The 26,503-nt window shown below is 42.5% G+C and overlaps 1 protein-coding gene and 1 long non-coding RNA gene across 7 annotated transcripts in view; one reads left to right on the top strand and one right to left on the bottom strand.

The window, feature by feature from the left end:
• Positions 1–2,960: 2,960 nt before the first annotated feature.
• Positions 2,961–26,280, bottom strand: LOC125106496 (uncharacterized). The gene is made up of 2 exons (XR_007129338.1): positions 26,151–26,280; positions 2,961–3,214 (listed from the first exon to the last, which is right to left on the bottom strand). It is a non-coding gene; the product is annotated as an uncharacterized LOC125106496 (long non-coding RNA).
• The window catches only part of DENND5B (DENN domain containing 5B), a 203,166-nt gene continuing 201,869 nt past the window's right edge, over positions 25,207–26,503 (top strand). For 2 of the 6 annotated variants that reach the window (XM_047740602.1, XM_047740601.1), the window contains exon 1: positions 25,207–25,676. In XM_047740602.1, coding sequence (XP_047596558.1) covers positions 25,550–25,676 — 127 coding nt within the window. In that variant the 5' untranslated portion in view covers positions 25,207–25,549. The remainder of the gene's footprint in view (positions 25,677–26,503) is intronic. The other 4 variants (XM_047740603.1, XM_047740604.1, XM_047740605.1 and 1 more) reach the window with 3 other exon arrangements.

The raw sequence follows: 26,503 nt of genomic DNA, 5'->3' as shown, positions 1-26,503 counted from the left end.
TCCAGAGCTCCCCCTGCCTCAGATGACTGAAGGGTCCCTCTGCCACCTACTTCATTTCCCTTGGAGGAAGGCAAAGGTCTTACTTTGCAACATCTCCCGTCTCCTTCCCTTTTCATGGGCTTTTGTTTGCCATGAGGTGGCTTGAGGGCTGATCTTCCATTCCACTGTAGAGCTAGGCCATCTTGCAATTTCTACAACTTGCTGTGTGTTTGTGGAAGCCCGCCTGGATGGGAAGGAGACCGTGAGAGATGGCTGGGGACCCTCAAGCCCGCCCCCAGCCCCAAGGAACATCTTTATTAAGTGTCCCTGCCAGGTTCTGAGCAGTCAAGCCCTGATTTACTTTAAGAGCCAAGAGAATAAAGCTGCCAAGCTCCAGCTGACGATGTGAACTAATTCTGAGGATTTGTGGAAATGCTCCCAGTCCATGCAGGAGCAAGGAGCAGCAGCCTGACACCGACAACTGGAATGGGGCCAGGGCAGGGTGGGGGGGGAGGGTTTGCTGCGGAGGGCAGTGTGCCTTTCTGCCTCCACTCACCCTTCTCTTCCTGCCCCTCCCATCTTTGCTGAAGACACTCCCTCCACCCCACCAGCCAGCTTCAGCAGCCAATGCCCTCTTCTCCTTCTTAAAAAGTGCCTCAACTGCCTGTTCTGGAAGAAAGGCCATGAATCATAGACTCCTATACTGAGAAGGAACTAACTCTGGGGAGAGGTCTAACCCAACTCCATCCTTTTGTATAAACACTTGTCACTCCACATTCAGATTCGGAAAGTTAGCTCCACCCTCTTCCCTCTCATCTTGGAAAATTCTAATTATGCATTTTCCTAGGAGCAGAAGGAAAGAAGTAGCCTTTCATCTGCTGGCTTCCTTCCTTCCCCGGAGGCTGCTTCTCCTAAGAAAGAAGGGTATTTTGTGGCACCTCAAAGGATAAATGACTAAACGTTTAGAAATGTCCTTGCATTCAGTGCACTAAAACAAAGCTGAGGCGGAGAGAACAGCGGGTACAGAGATGACACTCCTAGAAAGGGGCACTGATTAAATAGGGGGGAGAGGGAGCCCCAAATTTAGTCAAACATGGTTGTGAGCTACTACTCTCTGTGACACCGTGCCGGCTGCAGAAAATTCCTGCATGGGAGTAGAGACAGCCAGATGTTCGGATGTTCGCAGCGGTATCTGGGACAGCATCCGCCTACTTCCCCCTCCCTGGCTCTCAGGGCCTAGGCTCTGGAAGAGGCGCACTCAGCGCCAGGATGGAACACAGGGTCCAGCCTCAGCCAATTGGTGCATCCTCCCCTCCCCTACTCCTGCCCCAGGCCATTGTGGCTGCTTCAGGAAGGGGCGCGAGGTCTGAGATGTTACAATCCTTGAATGCCAAGGCTTGTGCCCAGCACCACGGAAGAATCTCTCTCTTTCATTGAACTGGAACCCAAGAGGCTGTGAGGCTGGCGCTGCTGCTTCCACCAACTACTCAGAGCCTGAGAAAAGAGCCAGCAAGCTGAGGGGAGCAGAGTCAGCCAAGAAACGGTGGAATCTGTTCCTGCCTCATGTTGTTTGAGCCCTGCGGCAGGCTTCACCTGAAACCCATCCCCAATTCCACGTGCCAGTGAATTCCCTTTCCCCCAATCTGATTTCAGTGAGTTTCTACCACTAGATACTGAGTCCTACCCAAGAGAATCCATATGCTTAGCACATAGTAGGGGCTCCGGAAGGTTTTGGAATGAATTTGTGAATCAAACATATGTTTATCTTTACCAGACAGGTAGCCGCAACACTTCAGCCCTTCTTAGTTCCTTTTTTGGAGGAATTTCACATTGCTTCCTATGTTTTAGTTCAAAGCAAGTGAATGGCAGGTATTATTTTTGTTTGAGGATGACCAGAACTTAAAATTGCCCGGGGCGGCGGGTGGGTGGCAGGGACCAGAAGGAAGAAAGACATAAACCAGAGATGGTGAGAGTGAGAAAAGTGGAGGACTTCCCAAGCAAGAACAGAATCAAAGCAAAACTGAAATCCCCTCCAAAGAGTTGGATGCTGTTGCTCTCCCTTAAATGAAGTAATTCAGAAACAGTCCAGACAACAAAATCCTCTAAGGCTTGCACCTTGAAAAGCACAGACTTTTTAAAGCACTGCAAATTGTACAAACAGGTCCAGTCGTGTTAGAAATGCTTTGCCAGCATTTGAGAAAAAAATTTTTAATCTAATCAGGAAGAATTTCCTCTGCCCTTCAAGGTCCTTCTAGCTGGACTAAGAATTAAATTGATGTGAAACAGGGGAGCCTGGGTGGCTCAGTCGTTTGAGTCTGCCTTTGGCTCAGGTCATGATCCCAGGGTTCTGGGATCAAGTCCTACATTGGGCTCCGGGGCTCCCACCGCTTATGCGGAACAGCTCTCTCTCTCTCTCTCTCAAATAAATTTAAAAAAAAAAAAAAAACTTTTTAAAAATTGACATGTGATGGGGAAAAAATAAAATTTGGGGAAAAAAATAAAATTTCATTTCATGTGTAGGAGGAATCCACCCAGAAGACAAGCAAAATTAGGTCTGCGAGTCATTCTGAACTAAAGACAAGTGGTTAGCGGTCTGGGACTGCAAAGGGAAGGAATACAATTCAAGGGAAGTAGAAACAGAGTAAATGTTTGGCAAACAAATATTTACTGGCCCCAAAAGACCCAGTGGGATATAAGGGGCTTTGATCAAACTGGCCTTGCTAGGTCCCTCCCAGTCTACCATACGTAGGTCCTCTCAAAACGTAGTTATCTATGGTGATAGCTCTCTTCCTAGACCGGTTGCCTCTCTAAATTCTTTTAAGGCAATTGAAGGGGAAGTAAAGAGTTTTCCTGATTCTGCTGGATTTTGATTACTTTTTAACTCAAAATAACCACACCAAAGTGGTCTGTCTTAGGACAGCCTACCTTTGGTCCCTACACTCATGTCTCAAATACCTGTGACTAGGTAGCCATCACCAAACTTAGTGGCTTAATACAACTGTTTATTTTGCATGCAGTTCTGTTGGAAGGGCTCTGCTGGGCAGTATCTCTGCCTGGCTTCATGTCGGATTGCAAGGTCTAGATGATACGTTTCCAAGGTGGTATCTTTGTTCGCATTTCCTATGTCTCACTGCCGCTGTGCCTTTTTTGTTGTCCACTTGGCATCTCAGACCCTAGGGCTTCTTCATGGGGCTTGGGCCTCCCACATGGTGGTAATCTCAGGATAGCTCACTTTCTAAAAGCAGGAAACAGATGTTATCAGGCCAATTAAGAGCTACACTTGAACTTGAAACAAGTGTAGTGTCCCTATTGCCACTTTCTTTAGGTCAAAACAGTCACAGAGCTCACCGATGTTCAAGGGAGAGTATCAAGGTCACACTGCAGAAGAGCAATGGGATTGGGAGGTGTTATTGTGGCCATCGTTAGAACATACACTCTGCCACAACTCATAATCTTAGGAATTTATCACATGGAAATTATGCCAAAGATGTTATAAAAAACAGATGTTCATTACAACTTCTGTAGCCAAAGAAAAGAAAAAATGGAAACAAACTTCATGTCTACTAAAAGACAAATGACTAGTCATCACACACCAACTGATAGGAATATGAAGCTATAATAATTAAGAGGATTATGAAACACCATGAATGTTGTTTGTGGGTTTTTTAAAGCTTTTATTTATTTTTTTATTTATTTGATAGCGAGAGAGCACAAGCAGGGGGAGCAGCAAGCAAAGAGAGAAGCAGGCTCCCCCTGAGCAGAGAGACCAGGACCCTGGGATCATGACCTGAGCTGAATGGGCTGAAGGCAGACACTTACCAACTGAGCCACCCACGAGCTCCTAAACAACATGAATAAAATGTTGTTATAAAAGGTGAAAGGTGAAATTGAAAAGCATGTGCACTGTGATGCTAATTATATAAAAACCTATATACATCTGGACAAAGTCTGGAAGAAAATATGTAGAAATGAAGATAATTGCACTGAGGTGGTAAGATTACATATGCCTTCCATTTTCCCCTTTATTGTTATTAGTGGCACAAAAAAATGAAATTAGAAGAAAAGAGAAAGAAAGCTTTGTTAGTGCTCAGTATTTGGCAGGTACATGTATAGAAGCGGGACAGAGAAGACAATGGGAGCCCACTGACTCCCTATAATTCATTCAGATTCAGACAAACCGCCAGTCCAGAGGATCTACACATATTCTTATTTATAATTAACCTTCCGTACTGACTGCCCCCCTCATCTTTGGAATGTTGATTGTCATGGAAGCAATAATTATTATATTAATCTTGTTATGTTTCTGAAGCTGTTCATGGTATAAGACTGAAAACACCTAAGGGACACCTGGGTGGCTCGGTCAGTTGAGTGACTGACTCTTGATTTCAGCTCAGGTTTTGATCCTCCAGTGGTGAGATAGAGCCTGGGGTGGGGCTCCTTCTTCAGAGCGGAGTCTGCTAAAGGTTCTCCCTCTCCCTCTGCCCCTCCCCTTGCTTTTTCTCTCTCTTTCTTAAATAAAGAAATAAATCTTAAAAAAAAAAAAAGACAAAACCCTTTAAAAAGCCACTATGACACACAAACATAGGTGATATTTCATTTTTTTCACAAGGAATCCATCTTACCCAGGCTTTCTAAAATTGTCAGTGGCAACTTGGCCTGCAAATTTACCCTGGAATGCTCCGGTGAGAACTAGATTAACTCTAGTCCCTCTTTTTACAGTTTTTGTTTGCCTGGGGACTCCAAGTTTTGTAGAGGAAGAGGCTGCGGGAGTCTGGAGTAGTCTATTGCTAATGAAGCTGTGAGCGAACTTCCTGGAGTGGCGGTGACCAGCCCTCTGGGGACTATGACGCTCACAGCTGTGAGTGACCTCCAACCCTGCACCGTCAAACCCAACCTTTGAACAAGAATTGCTTTCTAATATTACTTTAACTTGCCAGTCATTATTGTGTCTTTTTTTGAAGGCTTTTCAAGGGAGCTATTAAGGAGGGTGAAAGAAAATGCAATAAAGGTCAAAGTCTTAAAATCAGATGAAGTAATTGCAAAAACAAATTAAAAAAAAAAAAAAAAACCCTAACTGATTAGCTGGCATGACCACTAGTTGTGTTTGTATAGTTAATGATTGGAGAAAACTTGGAGGATGGGATGCCTGGGTGGCTCAGTTGTTAAGCATCTGCCTTTGGCTCAGGTCATGGGATTGAGTTCTGCATTGGGTTCCCTGCTCAGTGGGGAGCCTGCTTCTCCCTCTCCCACTCCCCTTGCTGGTGTTGCCTCTCTCACTATCTCTCTCTCTGTCAAATAAATAAATATAATCTTAAAAACAACAACAACAACAACAACTTGGAGGAGGGTAGGGTTTAGATTACATCCTAGTAAATTACTTTGATTTAGTTCAATTAACTTTTTGCAAGTTTGAAAAAAAGGGTTATCTACTGTTTGAGAAATGTAACTACTGACGTTGTTTGAATTAATGTCTCAGTATTTTTTCGTGAAATTTGTGCTTCATTTAACAAATGTTTACATACCAATCACTATGTGGCATTATCCTGTCTTAATAGATACTAACCAAGTTAATTCTCAATAACCCACAATGTAGTTACCATTATTGCCCTTCTCATTTTACAGATGAGGAGACTGAAGCATGAAGAGGTTAAGCAACTCATACAAGATCACCAGCTAGTAAGCTGTCTAACCAGGACTCAAACCCAGGCCATCAGGCTCCAGAGTCCTGTGCTGTAACTATTATGCTATGCTGCCTGGGTAAGGTTTCCATCAGAATTCCATTTTAACAAATGTTGCTACAGAAATTCTCTAATAAAACGTGTCCATCTCCAGGCATATGCCTTCTGATCAAGTTGCACCAAAGACTCCTGTACTCAATCAGATTTCTCATTCTTGTTCATACAGCTCTGCATTAAGAAAGAGGCTCCAATGGGCAGTACAGCCAGCTCTTTGAGGAATTTCCTTCTCCAGCTACCAGATAATTTTAATAACAATGAGTAATATATACCAAGCCTTTGCATGGCGTGCTTGCCAATTTCATGGGTTACCACTGCCCGCCACCCCCCCCCCCACCCAGCACCTAACCATCCCTATGAAACACTCCTGGTACTCATGTCCCTGTGGAGTCCCTTGAATCTTGGCTGGCCTTGTTGACTCTATTAACCAACAGACTATGGCAGAAGGGATGCTGTGATAGTTTCAGGCTTAAGTCTTAAAAGGACCGCAGCTTCCACCTTTTCCCTCTTGGGAACCCTGAACTCCTGTGTAAGAAATCCAGCTACCTTGCTGTAGAGATCATATGCAGAGGCCATGTGGTGAGGGAGGGGGAGGTCCCACTGAGGCCAGCCTCCAGTCACAAGGGACACCTGGCAAGACCAACAGAAAAATCACCCACCTAAGCCTTGCCTAAACCGTTGTTGCAGATCACTGTGCTTGGGGATAGTTTGTAGCGCAGTGATCACCCAGTGCCTTTTATTGCGCTCATACCAAAATATTTATTGAATCTCTAGGAACTCGATGTAATGGTGGAAATTAACATAATGGTGGAAATTAACAGCTAAGCAGATAAGTAAAAAAGCAAGTACTCAATAAAATAGAGTCAGATAAAGGGATAAAGGGGGATTAGTGTGGATCATTATTTTAGATGGGGAGGCCAAGGTAGGCTGTTCTGAGGACATTACTTTCAAGTAGAGATCTGAATGTAAATTAGAAAGGCCAAGGGCACAAAGATTAGTAGGAAGCAAGTTCCAGATGAACGGGATAAATTAAAGGGCACTGCGGTGGGAGAGGCTTGGCGTGTTTGAAAAGCAGAAGTCCCGGGGCTGGCCCACAGTGAGTGAGGGTGGAGTGGTGACGAGAGGTAGTCAAAGAGGTAAGAAGGGACTAGATCATGTTCGAACCCTGGTGGAGTTTGGATTTTATTCTATGTGTGATGGAAGGCCATTGGAGGCTTTTACACAGTAAGGTGATGTGCTCTAATGTGAATTCTTAGCAAAATGGCAGTGGTAGTTGTATAGAATGAAGCTTCAAGGGCATCAGGGTGAAACCAGGGAAGTCAGTTAGGTAAGTCTTGCAATAGTCTGGACAGTGAGAGTGGCTTAGACTAGGGAAGTGGTTCTCAAAATGTGCTCTCTCCATTTTGGTAGTTCCTCAAAGTTAGGTGTCCAGTTGCCATATGACCTAGCAGCTCTGCCCCTCAGTATGTACCCAAGAGAATTGAAAACCTGTCCACGCAAACGGTTGTACACCAATATTCATAGTGACATCACTGAGGATAGCCAAAAAGGAGAAGCTAACCAAGTGTCCATTAACTGATGAATAATTAAAGTGATCCATCCACAGAATGGAATATTACTCAGCCTCAAAAAGAAATGAAGTATGATACACACTACAACATGAACGAGATTTGAAAATATTATGCTAAGTAAAAGAAGCCAGAAAGAAAAGATCGCATAGTGTATGGATTCACAACTTTCATGAAGTGTCTAGAATTAGCAAATTCATAGAAAAAGAAAGATTAGTGGTTACCAGGTGATGCCAGGGGATAATATGAGGGGATGCTAATGGGAAGATGAAAATGTTCTGGATTAGCTCATAGTGATTGTTGCACAACTTTGTGAATATGCTGAAAACCACTAAACTGTATAGTTTATGAGGGTGAAGTTTATGGTAGGTAACTCCTTTTTTTAAAGACTTCTAAATTATTTATTTGACAGACAGAGATCACAAGTAGGCAGAGAGGCAGAGAGGAGGAAGCAGGATCCCTGCTGAGCAGAGAGCCTGATGCGGGGCTGGATCCCAGAACCCTGGGATCATGACCTGAGCCAAAGGCAGAAGCTTTAACCCACTGAGCCACCCAGGTGCCCCTATGGTAGGTAACTTCTATCTCAGATTAAGAAGAACACTAAAAAGTGTGGCCTGCAGACCTCTAGGAATCTCTAGGACATACTAGTAGGTCTGCAAGGTCAAAACTATTTTTTTTTATTTTTTTTTAAGATTTTATTTATTTATCTGCCAGAGAGAGAGAAAGATCATGAGTAGGCAGAGAGGCAGGCAGAGAGAGAGGAAGCAGGTTCCCCACTGAGCAGAGAACCCTATGCGGGCCTCGATCCCAGGACCCTGAGACCATGACCTGAGCCAAGGCAGAGGCTTAACCCACTGAGCCACCCAGGCGCCCCAAAACTATTTTCATAATAACACTGAGACATTATTTGCCTTTCCTATCCTCATTCTTTCATGAGTATAGAGTTTTCCAGAGGCTACAAGACATGTGATACATTGAAGCAGAAGTTATTGAATGGAGAAGTAGATATGAAAATCCACACTTATTTTTTTTTAAGCCAGACATTAAAGAGATTGGCAAAAAACCTAAATCAATGCCATTCTTCTCACTAACTTTTTTTGGAACAAATAGGTACTTAAAATATACATATGTAGGGGCGCCTGGGTGGCTCAGTGGGTTAAGCCGCTGCCTTCGGCTCAGGTCATGATCTCAGGGTCCTGGGATCAAGTCCCGCATCGGGCTCTCTGCTCGCCAGGGAGCCTGCTTCCCTTCTTCTCTCTCTGCCTGCCTCTCTGCCTATTTGTGATCTCTGTCAGTCAAATAAATAAATAAAATCTTAAAAAATATATATACATATGTATATGTGTATATGTATGGATATATGTATATATATTTTTTTATATGAATATGGTATGGACTTAATTATTTTTGGACTTAATATTTTTTAACAAATACATATTTTACACTTGTTGCAGGCTTGAGTTCTAATAAAGATGATAAATATTAATATAACCCATATAAATAAAGGCTTTTGGAGTCCACAATAGTTTCCAAGAGTGGAAAGGGATCTGAGATGGAAAAGTTTGAGGATTACTAAAGTTAGGATGATAGCAATGTAGGTCATACAATATGGTCAGATTTAAGATATATTTGAAGGCACACCCCAATACTGTGAGAATGTTAGTGGTGAGGGAAAGAAAAGAATCGAGAACGACTTCAGGTTTGGGGCCTAAGCAAATGTGGATGGTGGTGTCATGGGCTGAAGTGGGACAAACTCTGAGGAGCTTTGGTAGAGAAATAAAGTTGTGTATTGGAAATTTACACGTTCGGACCTTGAAGGATAATCTTACTTAATCCTACCACCAATCTGATGAGTTAGATATTATTATTATCTCCATTTTGTAGATGCGAACATTGTGACTCAGAGTTGGCTGAGAACACAGGTGATGGATTGTGATCTGAAGCAGGTCTGACTTGGAAATCCACACCAATCTCAGTTGCCCTAATTAAAATCATCTAAACTCCCAAACAAGAGAAAATAATAAAGGGATTTGGATAAGAGTGATACTTCAGATATGTAATAACCAGCTTGATACCCTGAAGTTTGAAACAGAAAGTTTACTTGTGAGATGGAAGACTGGCAAACCAGGGTGGAGGGGACCAAATGGGCAACAAAGATGGCCTGCTTGAGTCACTCTCCAGAGGCCAGACCTGCTCTAGCTCCAAGCCAGAGAAGCCAGGGGTTGAATAGGAGAGAGAAGGAGGGTGAAAATGGGTAGTAGTACCCACTTTTTCAGAGGAATTTTCGTGTTGTAAAACTGAGTGCAACACAGTAGTGTAAACAAGCTGAAAGTTAGCTATAGCGTGAAAGAGGATATCTGAGTGGCTCAGTCGGTTAGGCGTCTGCCTTAGGCCCTGGTCAAGATCCCAGGGTCCAGGGATCAAGCCCTGCATCTGCCTTTTTGCTAGGCAGGGAGCCTGCTTCTCCCTCTCCTTCTCGCTCTGCTGCTCCCCCTGCTTGGGCTCTCTCTCTCTCTATCAAATAAATAAGATCTTTCAAAAAAATAATGATCAACTTGCTCCATGTCTAGTCCTTAGATAAAATAAATCAGCCAAATGACCTATTGAATATAGGAATGTGATTTGTAAGATGTATTCATTTTAACATAATTTCAACACAACAAAACAGTGCAAATATTGCATAAAAATACTTTAACTCAAAAATTCAGATTCCTGTAAAGTTCAATCTGAAAACAATGTATTACTACAAAATATTATCTAAACTAGGTGGCTATAAGTAAGACTTTTAATGTTACTGACTGGATATGATTTATATTAGGTGTTCATTTTTTTAAGTTTGAAAGTGGCCTCATGATTATACTTAAAAAAAAGTCTTAATCTCCTAGATATACAGACCACAGTATTTTCTGGTGAAATAATATGATATCTGACAGTTTGTTTCATTTTATTGTTGAGGGTTTTTTAAATTCATTTTTTATTTAAATTCAATTAATTAACATATAGTATATTAACTAACATATAGTATATTATTAGTTTCAGAGGTAGAGTTCAGTGATTCATCAGTCTGATATAACACCTCATTTCATTGTGTGCCCTCTTTAATGCCAGTCACCCAGTTATCCCCTCCTCTTACCCCCAGAGAGTTGTTTTTTTTTTTAATTGAAATATATTTGGCACACATTAACGTCAGGTCTGACAGCTGGTTTTAGATGATCTAGTATAGTTGAGGTCAGGAGACAGAAAGGTTATAAACAAGACTGGTCATATGTTGGTAAATGTTGAATGCAGGTAATAGATACATGAGGACTCATTATTCTATTCTTTCTACTCTGTGTATGTTTGGAAATTTCCATAACAAAAAGTTTAAGAAAAGAGTTCAATATTTATCCAATGTTTGGAGACTATGGCTGCTGTTCAAAAAAACACACAGGATCCAAGACTGTAAATTGTTCTATATTTTACTCACTTTAAGTTTTTTTTTCTTGAAAGGATTTTGTGCAATTGTACATTTCAAGATGAATATAAAAAGTAGTGTGTATTTATCCATAACCTCCTTTATAGTAGCTTCTGGGTATCTCCTATGCACTTCCAATCATAGCAATGAGAGTAAATAATTCCCCCTAATTTGGTCTTAACGTTCAACTGCTGTCACATTAATTGCTACTTTTGTGTAGCTACTGCCTGCCTGTAGCCAGTGATAACATTTTAAAATACATCACTAGAAAAGACAGACATTTTTACTGTCTAAATTCAGATGTTGACTTTGCAAGCTTTCCATTTTTCAGTAATTTTTTTAGGTTAGAATTTTTAATTTGTCCTTGACTTATTTATTATAATCCAACCATAATTTTGCCTTAGAGGAGTCTCCAAACTCACTTTTTACCCAACAATGCTGAAAAGGTCATCCAAAATATTTTAACATTTCTAGCTATAAACTATATAACATTCACAGATATCAGTCACTAAATAAGGTATTCTGAACCCTTTTCACTGCTTTTCCAACTACTTTTGAGGACATATTGCAAAGATGGCTGCTTGCACACCAGGAAGAGGGCTCTTTCCAGACATCCAATCTGCTGGCGTTAATCTTAGGGCTCCCAGACTTCAGAACTGTGAGAAATAAATTTCTATTGTGTAAGCTACCCCGTCTATGGTAATTTGTTGTAGCAGCCTGAGCTAAAACAAAGAGTTTGTGTTCTGATAATCTTGATAGTCAACAGTTTTGTGTAGTGATAAAGGGGTGAGCAAACTGAACCAAATTTAAGGATAAACCAGCTAAATACCAGGAGTTGGAGTTATTTAATCCGACTCAAACCTTGAAGAAATGAGAGTATAAATTTTCAAATGTTGCTTCAAGCCCCTGGCTCTTCACTACTAGATGATGCTCTTTCCTACTCTTAGTTAATAACATGCATGTCTAAAATTAAGCCTCTTGTGTTGCCTTGGATTCTGTTACTTTAAATAGTCACCCACCAGATTATAATTTTTACTTGTTTGAAGATTGTGGGAGTCTAATATTAATTTTTTTCCTGCCAAAAAAAATCACAATGGGCAAGCTGGAAGTCAGAAACAATTATTCAGGCTAGTACAATTAAATTGGCTTTTCTCCCAGCATCTTTCTTGCTACCTTTAATTATTGTTTGAGTCTGCAGTTCAAGGAAATCGTCATAGCAGAAGAATTCTTTAAAAAAAGAGAGAGAGAGAAAGAAAGAGTCCATAGTCTTCCTAAAACAAGATAGGTAATTTCCACAGTGTGTTCCAAAAACTATTATGTAAGCTAAAATTACTCCCTAAAAATGATGCCTAACAAGGGGGCTATAAGTTTGAAGGATAATAGTTGCTTAGAAGCAAGCTAAAGTGAATAAACATCCTGAAATTTGTCTCTATGATCTGAAGCCTCATTCAATGATGGGATTAGGTCTAAATTGCTAAGCTTAAAACAATTACCTCATGAATAGTCATATTGATTATGACTGAAAACCACAGAGGATCTGCCTTCTATTTTTAGTTTAAATGTACGGTCTTTGTTGAGAAAGCTGAAGGATACATTTAGTCAATCAAATTTCTGAAAGCATAAACTGTGATGTATGATTGTGATGAAAGAGAAAACAGTTCCTCACCTCCAGAAGCTCTCAGCTGCACAAGTTGAAAAGAAAAGATTTATATATCTGAATTAATTAATATTGCAATACTCAGGGCACCTGGGTGGCTCAGTCAGTTAAGTGTCTGACTCTTGATCTCAGCTCAGGTCTCAATTTCAGGGTTGTGAGTTCAAGCCCCAAGTTGGGCTCCATGCTGGGTATGGAGCCTACTTAAAAAAAAGAAAAAGAAATTGTATGTCAAGTCTGGAACTGAGAACTCAAGTTTAAATTCTGGCATGTGGTAAGGGTCTAAAGATGTTGCACCCAAAATATACTTATTGGGCTATCCAGTTCAGTGCTTTCAACTATGAAGTTTATAAATGAAATTGGGAAATGTTACCAATTTATAACACAAAGTCCAGTTCATCAATGATTAACCAAATCAAATGTCTTTGATGATTGAAAATTATACATATAAAACATATATATTTTTTGCTTCGTGACAATATTCACTTCATTCTTAGTGTCTGACTCTTGATTTCTGCTTAGGTCATGATGTCAGGGTGGTGAGATGGAGCCCTGCACTGGGCATGGAGCCCGCTAAAGATTCTCTCTCTCCCTCTGCCCAAGCCCCCCACCGCAAACTGCTCCCACATTCTCGCACTCTCTCTCAAAAAAAAAAAAATTTACTTACATTCTTGAGATTATTTTGGATCTATATATGTGCAGTACACTATATCTCTAGTACTTTTACTCATTGACATATCCCTAGAACACTGCCTGATTAATAGTAAGCACACAATAAGAATTGTTGAATAATGAATAATCATGTGTATATGTGTATATATGCATACACGAATATATGTACAGTCATTTGAATTAGTCTCAATAAGTCAGTAAAATAGTTACAAATTTATTTACATAATCTTAACCATGCCATGAGTCACAATGTTGATGATCTTTTCTCACAGAAAGATACATATCCACACTTAAAAAAGAAAGGTTTTAAATTACAAAAGCAATAGACGCCTATTGTTCTATTTTTAACAATATAGAAATATGAAAAATAAAAGATAGAAGCCTTTCATGTTTTTTTAAGCACAAACGTGTATAGAGTTTATGTTGGACACAATATGATCATACCATATGTTTTTATTTCTTGATTTTTCCATCCAATTATATGTTAGATAATTGTTTCCTACCAGTGCAACCTCATTCTTTGCATTGCATTGTATAGATATACCAGAATTTATACAATCATTTCCTCCTGGGGGAAATAAGATTGCCTCCCCCTTTTTAATATCATGAACAATGTTTCAGGGAACATCATTGCACATATATCCTTTGCGTGTGTGTTTTTTTTAATACAATTTTTTTAAGATTTTATTTATTTATATGACAGACAGAGATCACAAATAGGCAGAGAAGCAGGCAGAAAGAGAGGAGGAAGCAGGCTCCCCACTGAGCAGAGAGCCCGATGTGGGGCTCGATCCCAGGACCCTGGGATCATGACCTGAGCTGAAGGCAGAGGCTTTAACCCACTGAGCCACCCAGGCACCCCTGCTTGTGTGTTTTTATAGAAGAGATTCTGAGAAGCAGAACTGAATCAAAGGGTATGAGTGTTCTAAATTTTGTTAGAAAGTACACATTTTAATTGATATTCTTGTATTCTCAACCTTGGTTTGGTAAGAAGGAACCCAGCCAACCAAGGAAAATGTTTTCTATAGAGTATCTTGCTTATCCTATGGGTCCTTAGCTGCCTGAGGCTTTGGTGGCATAATATTGTCACCTCCTTAAGAAGAAATGGCCCATGGGGCACCTGGGTGGCTCAGTGGGTTAAGCCTCTACCTTTGGCTCGGGTCATGATCTCGAGGGTCCTGGGATCAAGCCCCACGTTGGGCTTTCTGCTCAGCAGGAAGCCTGCTTTCCCCTCCCTCTGCCTGCCTCTGCTTACTTGTGATCTCTGTCAAATAAATAAATAAAATCTTTTTAAAAATTTTTTAATTAAAAAAAAAAGAGATGGCCCTGGGATTTTTTCCCAGAATATGTAATTATATATTTCTTTCCTATTAAATTTAGGATATAATTTTTTTAAATGAAAGGGAACTTAAAGATCAACCCCCTTATTTTGGTGGGGAGGGGCATACTTTTACTTCCAAGTAAAAGAACCAAGTCCTACTGGCTGAAACCATAGAAGGAACGTATTGGCTTACATAACTGACAAATGATAGATATTGGGCAGGCTTCTTGTGTGATTTGATCCAGAGTTCATGATATACTCTGCTATGTATTGATTTGTTTATTTATGATTTTATTTATTTACTGGAGAGAGAGAGCGGGCACGGGGAGGGGGGGATGCAGAGGGAGAAGCAGGCTGAGTAGGGAGTAGGGATGCTGAGTAGGGAGCTGGATGCAGGGCTTGATCCCAGGATCTGGAGATCATGACCTGAGCTGAAGGCAGCCGCTTCTCTGACTGAGCCACACAGATGCGCCATATACTCTGCTTTTTAGAGTTTCTCTTGGCTCTGCCCTGTTCTGTATGTTGGCTTCATCCTTGGCCTGGCTTTCCTTATAGGGCTACCAGCAATTCTAGGGACTGAATACTTCCTTTTTATATCCAAGGCGAAAAGAGGGTATTCCTTCTTCCAGCTATCAAACAAAAGTCTGGAACCTCATACTAATTAGACCAACCTAAGGTTAACTGTCCATTCCTGAATCAATTCCTCTTACAAGTGACATAGGTTCACAAAGTGAGTGTCAGCCTAGAGCTAAGAATAAGGCCAATCCCAACCAAACAGTATGAATGCTACACATAAGGGAGATGGGGAATGGATTCTGATTAAACAACCACCTCTTAGGGAGCAACTTCCTTTCCTCTGGCCTCCTATTTCCATAGGGAGGGACTTCTAAAGAAGTAACCCCCTACTTCCTCCTCTCCTGACTGGTGGATTCCAAACTCTGACATTCATGCTCATTTCTCCACTGGATGGAGCTAATCTAATTAAAGGTTGCAAGCACTGGAAATTTCGCTATTTTCTTTCTGCCTGGAGATTAAATGGGACAGCAAAACTAGGATAAATATAGATATTCTGTAGGTTCAAAAATTCCCTATTGTGTGCCGTGCGAGGGTCTGGCCTAAGGGAAGAGGAGGTTGGAGGGACAAGGAGTAATACGACAAGTATTTCTTTTTTAAAATTTTATTTATTTGAGAGAGAGAGAGCACAAGCAGGGGTAGGGGAGGAGTAGAGAGAGAGAGAGAAGCAGACTCCACACTAAGCAGGCAGGGATCCATCCCAGGACCCTGGGATCATGACCTGAGCTGAAGGCAGACACCAACTGACTGAGCCACCCAGGCTCATTTTCAAATTAAAATTTGTCCCTGCATTTTCTATTTAGAATTTGTTATTGTGCTTATGTTATTAGAATTAGACTCCTATCTTACATGCAAAGTCAGTCTCCTTTGATGAGCCCCCAGTCGGATGTAGCTTGCATCCAACTTTGGTAACCTAGGTCCCCAGTTCCTTTTTCAGACTCAGCCTTTGCCAGTTTCCTTCTGTGTTGATTTCCTTTTTTTTTTTTTTTAAAGATTTTATTTATTTATTTGACAGAGATCACAAGTAGGCAGAGAGGCAAGCAGAGAGAGAGAGAGAGAGAGAGAGAGAGAGAGAGAGAGGAGGAAGCAGGCTCCCCGCTGAGCAGAGAGCCTGATGCGGGGCTCGATCCCAGGACCCCGGGATCATGACCTGAGCCGAAGGCAGAGGCTTTAACCCACTGAGCCACCCAGGCGCCCCCTGTGTTGATTTCCTAATCTGCTGCAACAAGTTACCACACACCTGGGGGCCTGAAACAACAGAAATAGATGTCCTCAGTTCTGGAGGCCAGAAGATCAAAATTAAGGTACTGGCAGTGTTGGTTTCTTCTGGAGGCTGTGAGGGAGAATTCGTTCCATGGCTCTCTCTCTTGGCTTCAGGGGTCTCCAGGCAAAACTCGGTATTTTTTGCTTGGTGGCAATGTCACTTCAACTTCTGCCTCTGTCTTCACATGGCCTCCCCCTTTATGTGTCTCTATGTCCTATATCTTCCTTTCTCTTCTAAGGACATCAGAATTCAGTTAAGGACCCACCTTAAATCCAGAGGCCCTCATCTTGAGATCTTTAATTTAATTATACCAGCAATGACCCTATCTCCAAATAAGGTTGCATTCACAAGTAATAGGGATCAAGACTTGGACATATCTTTGGGGAAGACATGATTCAACCCATATACACTCTCCACTTCTTGCTTAGTCCAACTCTAGAGACTGTGACTCATATGACTTCTCGAGGCTCACTTCTTGCCCAGACTTTGGAATGCTACCTGCATTGGAGTCTCCCTTCTGCCCCCCCTTTTCAATACCTAAATCTTATGACCCCTTTTGTTTATTGTCTAGACACCATCTAGAGGTGTGGCCCACCTGGGATTCCAAGTTTGCTGTTATCTGAGCAGGGACTCAGGGTCCTCCGAGTGTCCTTGCTCTCCATTGTTCATTGGACATCACTGAGTGAGGCCAGGTCTAGGGTCTGATGTCCCCACTGGCTGTGTGTGACTACAATTGGTCATGCCCTGCCATATTCTGGGGTGCCACCTAAGAACCACTGGACCACCTAGGATTTTCATTAAGAATTTCAAATATTTAGGGGCACCTGGGTGGCTCAGGGGGTTAAAGCCTCTGCCTTTGGCTCAGGTCATGATCCCAGGGTCCTGGGATTGAGCCCCACATCAAGCTCTCTGCTCAGCGGGGAGCCTGCTTCCTCCTCTCTCTCTGCCTGCCTCTCTGCCTACTTGTGATCTCTGTCAAATAAATAAATAAAATCTTTTAAAAAATTTCAAATATTTACAGGGCGCCTGGGTGGTTCAGTCAGTTAAGTGTCTGACTCTTGATTTTGGCTCAGGTCATTATCTCAGGGTTATGAGATGGAGCCTGTGTTGGGCTCCAGGCTGGGGGTGTGGAACCTGCTTAAGATTCTCCCTCTGACTCTTAATCTCTCAAAACAAACTGAGGGTTGCCGGGGGTGGGGGGTGGGGGGGTAGGGGGAGGGTGGTGGGGTTATGGACATTAGGGAAGGTATGTGCTATGGTGAGTGCTGTGAAGTGTGTAAACCTGGTGAGTCACAGACCTGTACCCCTGGGGCTAATAATACATTATATGTTAATTTAAAAATAAAAAAATTTAAAAAAAAACATTTGCTGCCCCCCCAAAAAAAGATTCTCCCTCTGCCTCTCTCTCTGCCTCTTTCTCTCCACCCCTTCCCCTTTTTAAAAAAGAAAAAGAAAGAAAGAACAGAATTTCAAATATTTACAATAATATCCAAACACTGGTTTTCTGATGCCATAACTCCTATTAACAGTCAAATAATGAGATATTGTATGTTAAAAATATTTACCTCAATGCCTGGCATATAGAAACAATATGTTCCGTGTACTTTATATTTTCTGTGTACCAGGAACTAGACTAAGCACTCTATACATATTACCTCCTTTGGACTTTATACAACCCTGTTTTTTTTTTGTTTTTTTTTTTAAGATTTTATTTATTTATTTGACACAGAGCGAGAGAGAGATCACAAGTAGGCAGGACCCTGGGATCATGACCTGAGCTGAAGGCAGATGCCCAATGACTTAGCCACCCAGGCACCCCTATACCAACCCTGTTTTGATCCCTATTGTACAAATAAGGAAATTAAAGCTTAGTAACCTTAAACAAATTGTCTTATAGGTAAGGAAGAAGTGAGATCTGAGGACAGGCAGTGTGCCTCTGGAGGCCATCCCTTTCACCAGCATACCTAACTACCTCAAAAAATGCCAGCTGGACATGAAAATTGAACAAGACTTTTGTTAAGAATTTAAATCAGTTCTCGTCAATCAACTAAAATAATTGAAACTTTGGAACTGCAAAGTTTTGAAATATAGAATGCAATTAAAAATCACCACACATCTTTTGGCTTTTTTTTCCTTTTTAAATAGATTTTATTGAAGTATAATTTATATATATATTAAAATGCATCCATTTTGAGAGGACAATTCAATGGGTTTTGACAAATGTATGTACCTGTGACATGACCACCATAATCAAGATACCAGATTTTTTTCATACTTCAGAAACTTCCCTTGTGCTCTTTTGTGGTCAGGTCCATATCCCACCCAACCTCTGGCCTCAGGCTGCCATGATCTGCTTTCTGCCATTTTAGAACTTCATATAAATGCACTAATACACCATGGACTCTTCTGCCTGTGGCGCATTTTGTTCAGCATATTTCTGACAGTCATCACCTGGTTGCATAGGTCAGTAGTTCATTCCTCTTTACTACTAATGAGTAGTAGCTCGTGGAATAAGTATACCAATCCACTTACACAGTCATGTGATGATGGCCATCTGGATTGTACCTCTGTCAAAAGACAGGAACCCGGGGCACCTGGGAGGCTCAGTTGTTAAGCATCTGCCTTCTGCTCAGGTCATGATCTCAGGGTCCCCTGATCAGAGTCCCACGTTGGGCTCCCTGCTCAGCGGGGTTCCTGTTTCTCCCTTTTCCTCTGCCTGCCACTCCCCCTGCTTGTGCTCTCTCTCTCCCTTTCTGCCAAATAAATAAATAAAATCTTTAAAAGAAAACAAAGGACAGAAACCACTCATTTGAACAGGAGAATTTAATATAATTGTTAACTAGTAAAAGGTTGTTAATGACTTAAAGGGGTACAAGAGGAACTAGAAATAGTAAGCAGGGTGAAGGGGAGCAGACTCAGGAGGAAAGAAGGACTTAGAAAAGGATTCCTTGCCCCCAACAAGGCTTTGATACTGACCTCTTTTTTTTTTTTTCCTTTTTAAAATTTTATTTATTAGAGAGAGAGGGAACACAAGCAGGGGGAGTGGCAGGCAGAGGGAGAAGCAGGCTCCCCACTGAGCAAGAAGCCTGATGTGGGATTGGATCCCGGGATCCTGGAATCATGACCCGAGCATTGAGTCAGGTCCTCAGGACCTGACTGAGCCACCCAGGTATCCCTGATTCTGACCTATTTGAAAAGAGTGTGGCCATCATAGGAATGGACAGCCTGCTTGACAGTTGTGAAGAAACTTGCCAAGGGACATGGGCTGGAGCTGCCCCCCTCGGTGGGCTGCAGATACAAGATGGTGCAGGTGGCCAGCAGCCGGTCTGTAATAGCAGTCTGAGAAGGCAAATAACAGGACCTGAGATTGTGGCTAGAACTAGGACTCAGAGGTGAGTGCTACCAAGCAGTAGCCCCTGTTCTAAATAAAAATATGGAAAAAAAGGAACCACAAACCAGAAGTTAAGTGCCTTCCTGCCAATATATTTCTTGTGGAATCCCTCCAGTGCCCTCAATTTGACAAAGGCTGCCAGTTGGCAGAGGACAAATGCTTATAAGTTCCTGCTCTAATATCACAAAGCAGGGTGAAGAGGGATGGATTCAAACCTGAGAGACAATAAATTGATATTTAGCATCGTTTTTTTTTCTAGTTTGGGACTAATATGAATAACGCTGCTATGGACATTTGTAAGAACCAACCTTTGTGATCATATGTTTTCAATTTGGGGGGGAGGTCCATAGGAATGAATTTTTCCTGGACATATGCTAACTGTTTGCTTAACTTGATAAGAAGTGTTTGTTTAACTTGATAAGAAGCTACCACATGACAGCATTTTTGCACACCCACTAACAATACCCACATCTTTCCCTGCACTTGGTATTGTCAGTCTTTTAAATTTTAGCCATTCTAGTGCATATGAAGGGCTATCTTTTTGTGGTTTTGTCATCCCTGATGTAATTTAGTCATTCTTTTCATCTCTACATGTTGAAATAGGGATGTTGGGCCTTTTCTCCCTGTGCTTATGGGTCATTTGCATATTTTCTGTTGTGAAATGTTTGTTCAAATATTTTGCCAACTTGAAGAATGGCCTTTTCTTACTTTTGAGTTGTAAGAATACTTTAAACATTCTGAATAGAAGTTCTTTGTCAGATAAATGCACTGCAAACATTGTAATATTGAGATTTTTGGTCACAAAATATGATCTACCAAAAGAGGAAAAAATAAGCTTATAGTATTTTTAGTATAAGTTTGCTATCATTTCAATAAATAGATAAGGTACCATTAGTTTTTATAAGTTTATGTATTAAAATTCATAGAGAGACTTTGAAAACATAGTACAGTAATTACAGCTTCTCTTTAAGTTTTTTCAATTTGGGTGGGGTGAATGTTTAGAGTGGTCTTATACATTTTAGCAGGGGGTAGCCTGAAGGTTTTGCCTGATTCTTCCTATTGATAACATTCAAATCACACTTACATATGTGCTCTTTTGGCTGCAAGTGTCAGAATTCCAATTTAAATTGGCTTAGGCAAAAAAGTTAAACTCATAATCACAGTACAGGATGCTTGCTCTGCTTGTCTCTCTGTTCTGACCATCAGCCTCATTCTTCCCTCTCACTCTTTCTCTGTATATTAGAAGTGTGACTACTGATACCTCCTAAGCTCTTCAGCTTGTATCGTTGGCTACCTGCAGAGAGACCATCTCAACTCTTGGGCCCTAAGTCCAAGACCAATGGGAAAGGGCTCATTGGCTCAGCCTGGGTCACAAGCCTTCTTCTAGATCAGTCAACTGAACAGAGAGGAGGGAGAAATAGGTGTGAAGTTGTATCATATCATTGTAGCTCCTGAGAGAACAATTTAGATAGAATGAAGGAAAGGGGTTCTCAGAAGGAGGAGGGAGTCCTGAGAAAGGAATGGAATCTACGAGAGTATTATTGGGGGGAAAAATAGGAGACTAAGACTAGATGATGAATGAAGACTAATGTTTGACGTTTTATGTGAGGTAAAGAGAGAAAAGGAGGTCTAGGGATTTCATTGAGAAAGTAAGGAGACATTCATATGAAACTTCAGATAAACAGGCATAATCAAAATGTCAACAAATATTATGCCTCACTTTCAAATACTTCAGTAAAAAAACAAATAGATGAAACACAAATGGCACAATGTAAAATATTAAAACTAGGTAATGGGTATATAGAGGTTCAGTATTCTAGTCTTTAATTTGAAAATTTTTCATCATAAAATGAAAAAATAATCAAATTCCAAAGTGGATTACTAAAAAGAAGTAAGCAGCATATAGGAGAAAGATTAGTCAACTCAGATAAAGAGATTTCATAGACTTACAGATATTAAAAATGAGAAGGCCTTTAAGATTGATCTGACAATGCTCCTTCCCCCTTATCTCTGCCTACTTGTGATCTCTCTCTGTCAAATAAATAAATAAAATCTTAAAAAAAAAAAAAGATCCTACAATGCTCACTACAATGCAATCTTTTAAACTTTGCTCCTGGTTCTGCCACTAACAATGTGTGTTTGGGTAAATCACCAAAATTCTGTGAGACTTAGATATTTTTATGCGTAAAATGAGAAGACTGGTTTAGCTGATCTCAAATATTTTGTGTCAAACTTACTCAAAGCTAGCATTCAGGCATCAAATCCCTCAAGTGAGAAAAGAATATAAAAAGGTGAGTCAGCCCTACTCGCCTGCTGTTCAAGACTCTTTTCTGCTCTGGCTCCAACTGAATTACTGTCCTCTATACACTTTTTTTTATCTCCCTCTACACACTTTTCACCCCAGTCACTTCTTCTGTGCCTGGAATATCTCTCCTCCCATCTCTAACTCATGAAATCCTATTGCTCTTATAAAGGTCCATTCCTGAAAGTTATCACTTTCATACTATCTTACTGAATTCCATAGGAAGATTTGACATCTCTCTTCACTAAATCCTATATTGCTTTTCGAACTTGTCATGTGGAATATACCAGATTTTACTTTTTATTATCTCTTTTTGGTCTTTTAATTATCTTCGAAAAATATTTGCCTTTCTACTATATACTCCTGAAGAGATGGGATCATGTCTTTTTAAATTTCATATTCTTAAAGCATTAGCATAATAACTTACATAAAGGAGACTCTTATTAATATTGGATTCATTGTAAAAGGTAGGAACAAGTTTAGGCAAAACTGTGAGTCAGCTATTTTGCTACCAAATTCTTATTGGCATAAATTAACCTTTTTTCCTGAAACTATGATGACAGAATATGATAATCAACTCTCCAAATAAACTTTTGTTGTGATAAGATTTTTCCCAGAAAGCTAAAACCCTGGCAGAAGAGAATGTCCCTCGGGATTTCCTTTTGTTGGAATCGTGATTATTTGGCATGTTTTGTGCTGTTTAGAAGTTAAAGTTAGGATTACTGCCTTCTCTGCATGTTCTCAATTCAGGCAGCAAACATACGAGGAACAACAGCAGAATGGAAGGCAATGCTCTAAGTATCTGAGCAATGATTTGCTACCTCTGAAGGACTCAGTCCTCAAATGGAGGGCATGATTTAAGCTTGGAGTAGCTGAACCTCTCTAGGGTCTGCTGTCTGAGGGAAGCTGAAGAATGAGTCCTTGACTGAGAAATGCTCACCTAATGGCATATAGTGATCTGACTGTTAGTGAAGTGTGGTCCAATGAATGTGTGGGGATCCGAAGTTACTTTAGCAATTCCTTCGCTCTGGGTTTTGTTTATGTGTGGGTGGCCTGGTGGAGGTGAAGAATGGTATTGACAAGGGTTGTCTTAGCATGGGAAGAGGCATATGATCTCTCTCCTCCTTGACACAATTTAAATATTTTGGACAATTTATTTCAAGTCATTTTTTGTTTGCTTAGCTAAATTATTTCTATGTCATTATTTTAGAGGGAAACATGTATGCGATGATATATAGTTAATTCTTGATTATCCTTTTATTTCACTGCAATTTAATGCAGAATATACCTATACAGCATGATTCTGAAGTGATCATTAAGAATGTACCCAGGTATTTTCAAGTTAAGTTTTATTTTATAATGTGTAACTATTCTCTTGGAAGCTTTAGGAAAGATTTTGGAGATTTTTTTCTATTTTGATGAGATTTATACTCATAATTGAATGTATTCTGTTTGGGTTTCTTTCAATATTTTCAGCTTAAGATTAATGTAGGGCTTACAAACTCATAAATCAATTCTTTTCTTTCTTTTTTTTTTTAAGATTTTATTTATTTATTTAAGTGGGGGAGGGCAAGAGCACAAGCAGGAGCAGGGGTAGAGGTAGAGGGAAAAGCAAACTCCCCACTGAGCAGAGAAGCCTGGCTTGGGGCTCCATCCCAGAACCCTGAGTTCATGATCTGAGTTAAAGGCAGACTGAGCCACCTAGGCACCCCTCAGTTGCTTTTCAAGTGAACAAGTGAACAAAAAATGACATGTCTCATGGTTAATTCAGAGGTAAATTCATTTTCCTTTGTTTGTTAGTCTAGAATCTGACAAACATTTTGTAAGAAGCAATCACCAAAAATAGTTAGGAGAAACACATACTCATCTCAGTCACTCCCTCTCCTCCTTATCAGTGAAATTGTGGTATGTATTTCAGTACCCTCTACAGGAGGAAAAGCAATACTTGTACAACACCAAGTTAGCATATTTTCATGTTCATTAATACAGATATTAAAGTTTGTATATTTCCTAGAAGCATCAACAACGTTTTATTACCTGGATAACCTTTCTTTCATTCAATAAAAATAAATTGAAGGGCTCAGTGGGACCAGGGTTCTGCTAGATACTAGAAATGAGACACAGAGCATGATTTCTGCTCTGTGGAGCTTACAATCCAGCTAAGACAAACAGAAAAAGTCATTACAAGTGCTTTGAAGAAAGAGAGCAGGGTGCGGTAGGAGCAAAATGTCAATTACCCAGGCTGTCCTTCACCCTGATTTCTTGATTCTTCTTACATTTCAAAATTGAGGAAAGAGAGAAAGAATAGAAGGTATAGTGAATGATGATATGCACACATACCTATCTTCCAGGAGGAACATTATTCAGTCAGAATAATAGTTTGTTTCTCAGTCCACGTGCCTGGGAGGTTTGTGTGACTACTGGTGGTATTTGTGACGCCCCCCACCTACCCACCCACCCACATTATACCCAAATCCTAAATGAGTAGGGAATGGTGCTGAAGGCATGACAATGTAGAAATTGATCTATTCGGTTTTTCACCTTTCAAAGAAATAAAACCTGGTTGGTGAACTCCTGTAAAATGGAATCTCAGAGGGAAGAGCAGGGTAAGAAAGCCATGGCTTTGTGAGGAGCAGAGTTCAGGGTCTAATTCCTGTTGTCTTATCAGCCTCCAATTGTACCTGTAGGGAGAGCTGATAATATCAACCGAGTACAGAGCTGGGGAACTGGAGTGCCTTGGCTACTTTACACTGACCTGAAAAGTGTCAGGATAAATTACAGAAAGGGGTAGTGGGATACGCAATTGTCCTTTTAGAAGTCTCAACCCTTTGTGGTCATTGAGTTGACACGAATTCACTGAGTAAGGATGGCTTGTAGATGGGGGTGAGGGCTGAGGGAAAGATTCAAGGACTAAGATCTTAAAACGAAACAGGCATTTGCACATGTCACGGTTCAAAAGATGTTGAACCTCCAGGCCGTGATGGTAAACGATCTCAGACTTCCCCAAAGCTGCATTTTTTTTTTTTTTTTTTAATTAGAATAGGTAGCATCTCCTTTGGAAGCCAGAATCCTGCACCGCGGCTAACCCTCTCGGCTGGCAGAGGCCAGAAGGCGTGTGTGCTACCTCCCCCTGGGCCGCGGCCCCGGCTGCCGAGCACTAATCCTGCCCGCGCTAGGCGCTCCCTCGCAGCCCGCGGGGCGCGCGCGCGCACACGATCGGAGAGCGCGCTCCCGCCCCTCGCGAGCGCGCCCTCCTTTCAGCCCCCTCCCATCCCACGCTCTGGTCCTCAGCGCCCCCGCCCTCCCAGCGCTCCCACAGCCCGAGCGCCGCTCAGCTGACCCGCGGGCGCCAGACGCCGCGGCTTCCAGTTCGCGAGCGCAGCTGCGGCGGCGCGAGTCTCTCACGCCGACACTCCCCCTGCGCGCCCCTCCCCCACCCGGGACCGGGATTGGGACCGACTGGGCGCGAGCTCGCGGCCGCTTCTCCGGCGCCGAGCGGGGAGCGAGGCTGCGTGACGAGCGGCGGCTGCGCGGCCATGGGCGCGCGGGTGTCGCCCTAGGACAGGCGCGGGGGGACCGCAGGCGTAGCGGCGAGTCTTCCCGAGAGGCGGCGGCGGCAGGAGCAGCGCGGCCGGGATGAGCGGGAGCGGCGCGGCGCCCGGCCCGGGCTCGGGCTCCTCCCCGGCCGCCTGCCGCTTCGCGCACTACTTCGTGCTGTGCGGGATCGACGCAGACAGCGGGCTGGAGCCCGACGAGCTGGCGGGTAAGGCCGGGCCCCGGCGGCGCGGGGGTTTCCCTCAGGGACGCAAGGGACGCTGCGGGGACGCGCGGGAGGCGGGTTCTAGACAAAGTCGGCTCCCGGCGGCGCCCGCTCTCCATCCGGACCGGCGCCTGGGCGGCGATTTAATGACATTGTTATTTATTCCGCGTGCAGAGTGCGCTGCTGAGCCCGCGGGCGTCGCGCCGCTGAGGGCGCCCGCCTCAGGCTTTTGCCTCCCAGGCGCGGGGTTATTAATAACGGGGACGGGGGCGGCCTCGAGGGCACGGCCCCCACCCGGCACGCTGTCCCTCTGCCCGCAGCTGCACGCGGAGGCGTCCGGTGAGTCACCGGGCGCACTAACTCCACGGCCTTGCGGCGATCCGCTGCATCCCACCCCCCCTCCCCGCCCGACTGCGAACTTTCAGCCCTGGCACGTGACGCGGCGCTCTGGCCCCCTCAGGGGAGGCGGCGACAGACCCCGCTGGGCGGCGGGGTGGCGTCCATAGCGGCGGTGACGGCCTGCAGGGCGAGTGCAGGCTGGAGGCTGGTCGGACTTCATCCTTGACTGTTCCGGGTCCGCGCCGCTTCCCGCCTCGCGTTCGGCGATGACGGTCGTCACCTTTTGGAATCCTGTCTATTTGGCGGTGTCACGGGACTAGGGAGGACCTTTGATCGCTTGGGACTTGGCACGACGCTTTGTTGGCACTACCTACACTGTTTCTGAGTTTAATTGTTGGACGTTCTCCCCTCACTTGGGTGCACCGTGTGTTACTGTCGGGCTTTTCCTGGAGGGGCACCGGTCCCTCCTCTTCACCCATTTGATGGCGCAC

This window comes from Lutra lutra, chromosome 8, assembly GCF_902655055.1.
Source record: "Lutra lutra chromosome 8, mLutLut1.2, whole genome shotgun sequence".
In the NCBI taxonomy this organism is placed as follows: Eukaryota; Metazoa; Chordata; class Mammalia; order Carnivora; family Mustelidae; genus Lutra; species Lutra lutra.
Note: the sequence above shows the minus strand (reverse complement) of the source record. Positions and strands in the feature narration are given on the sequence as shown.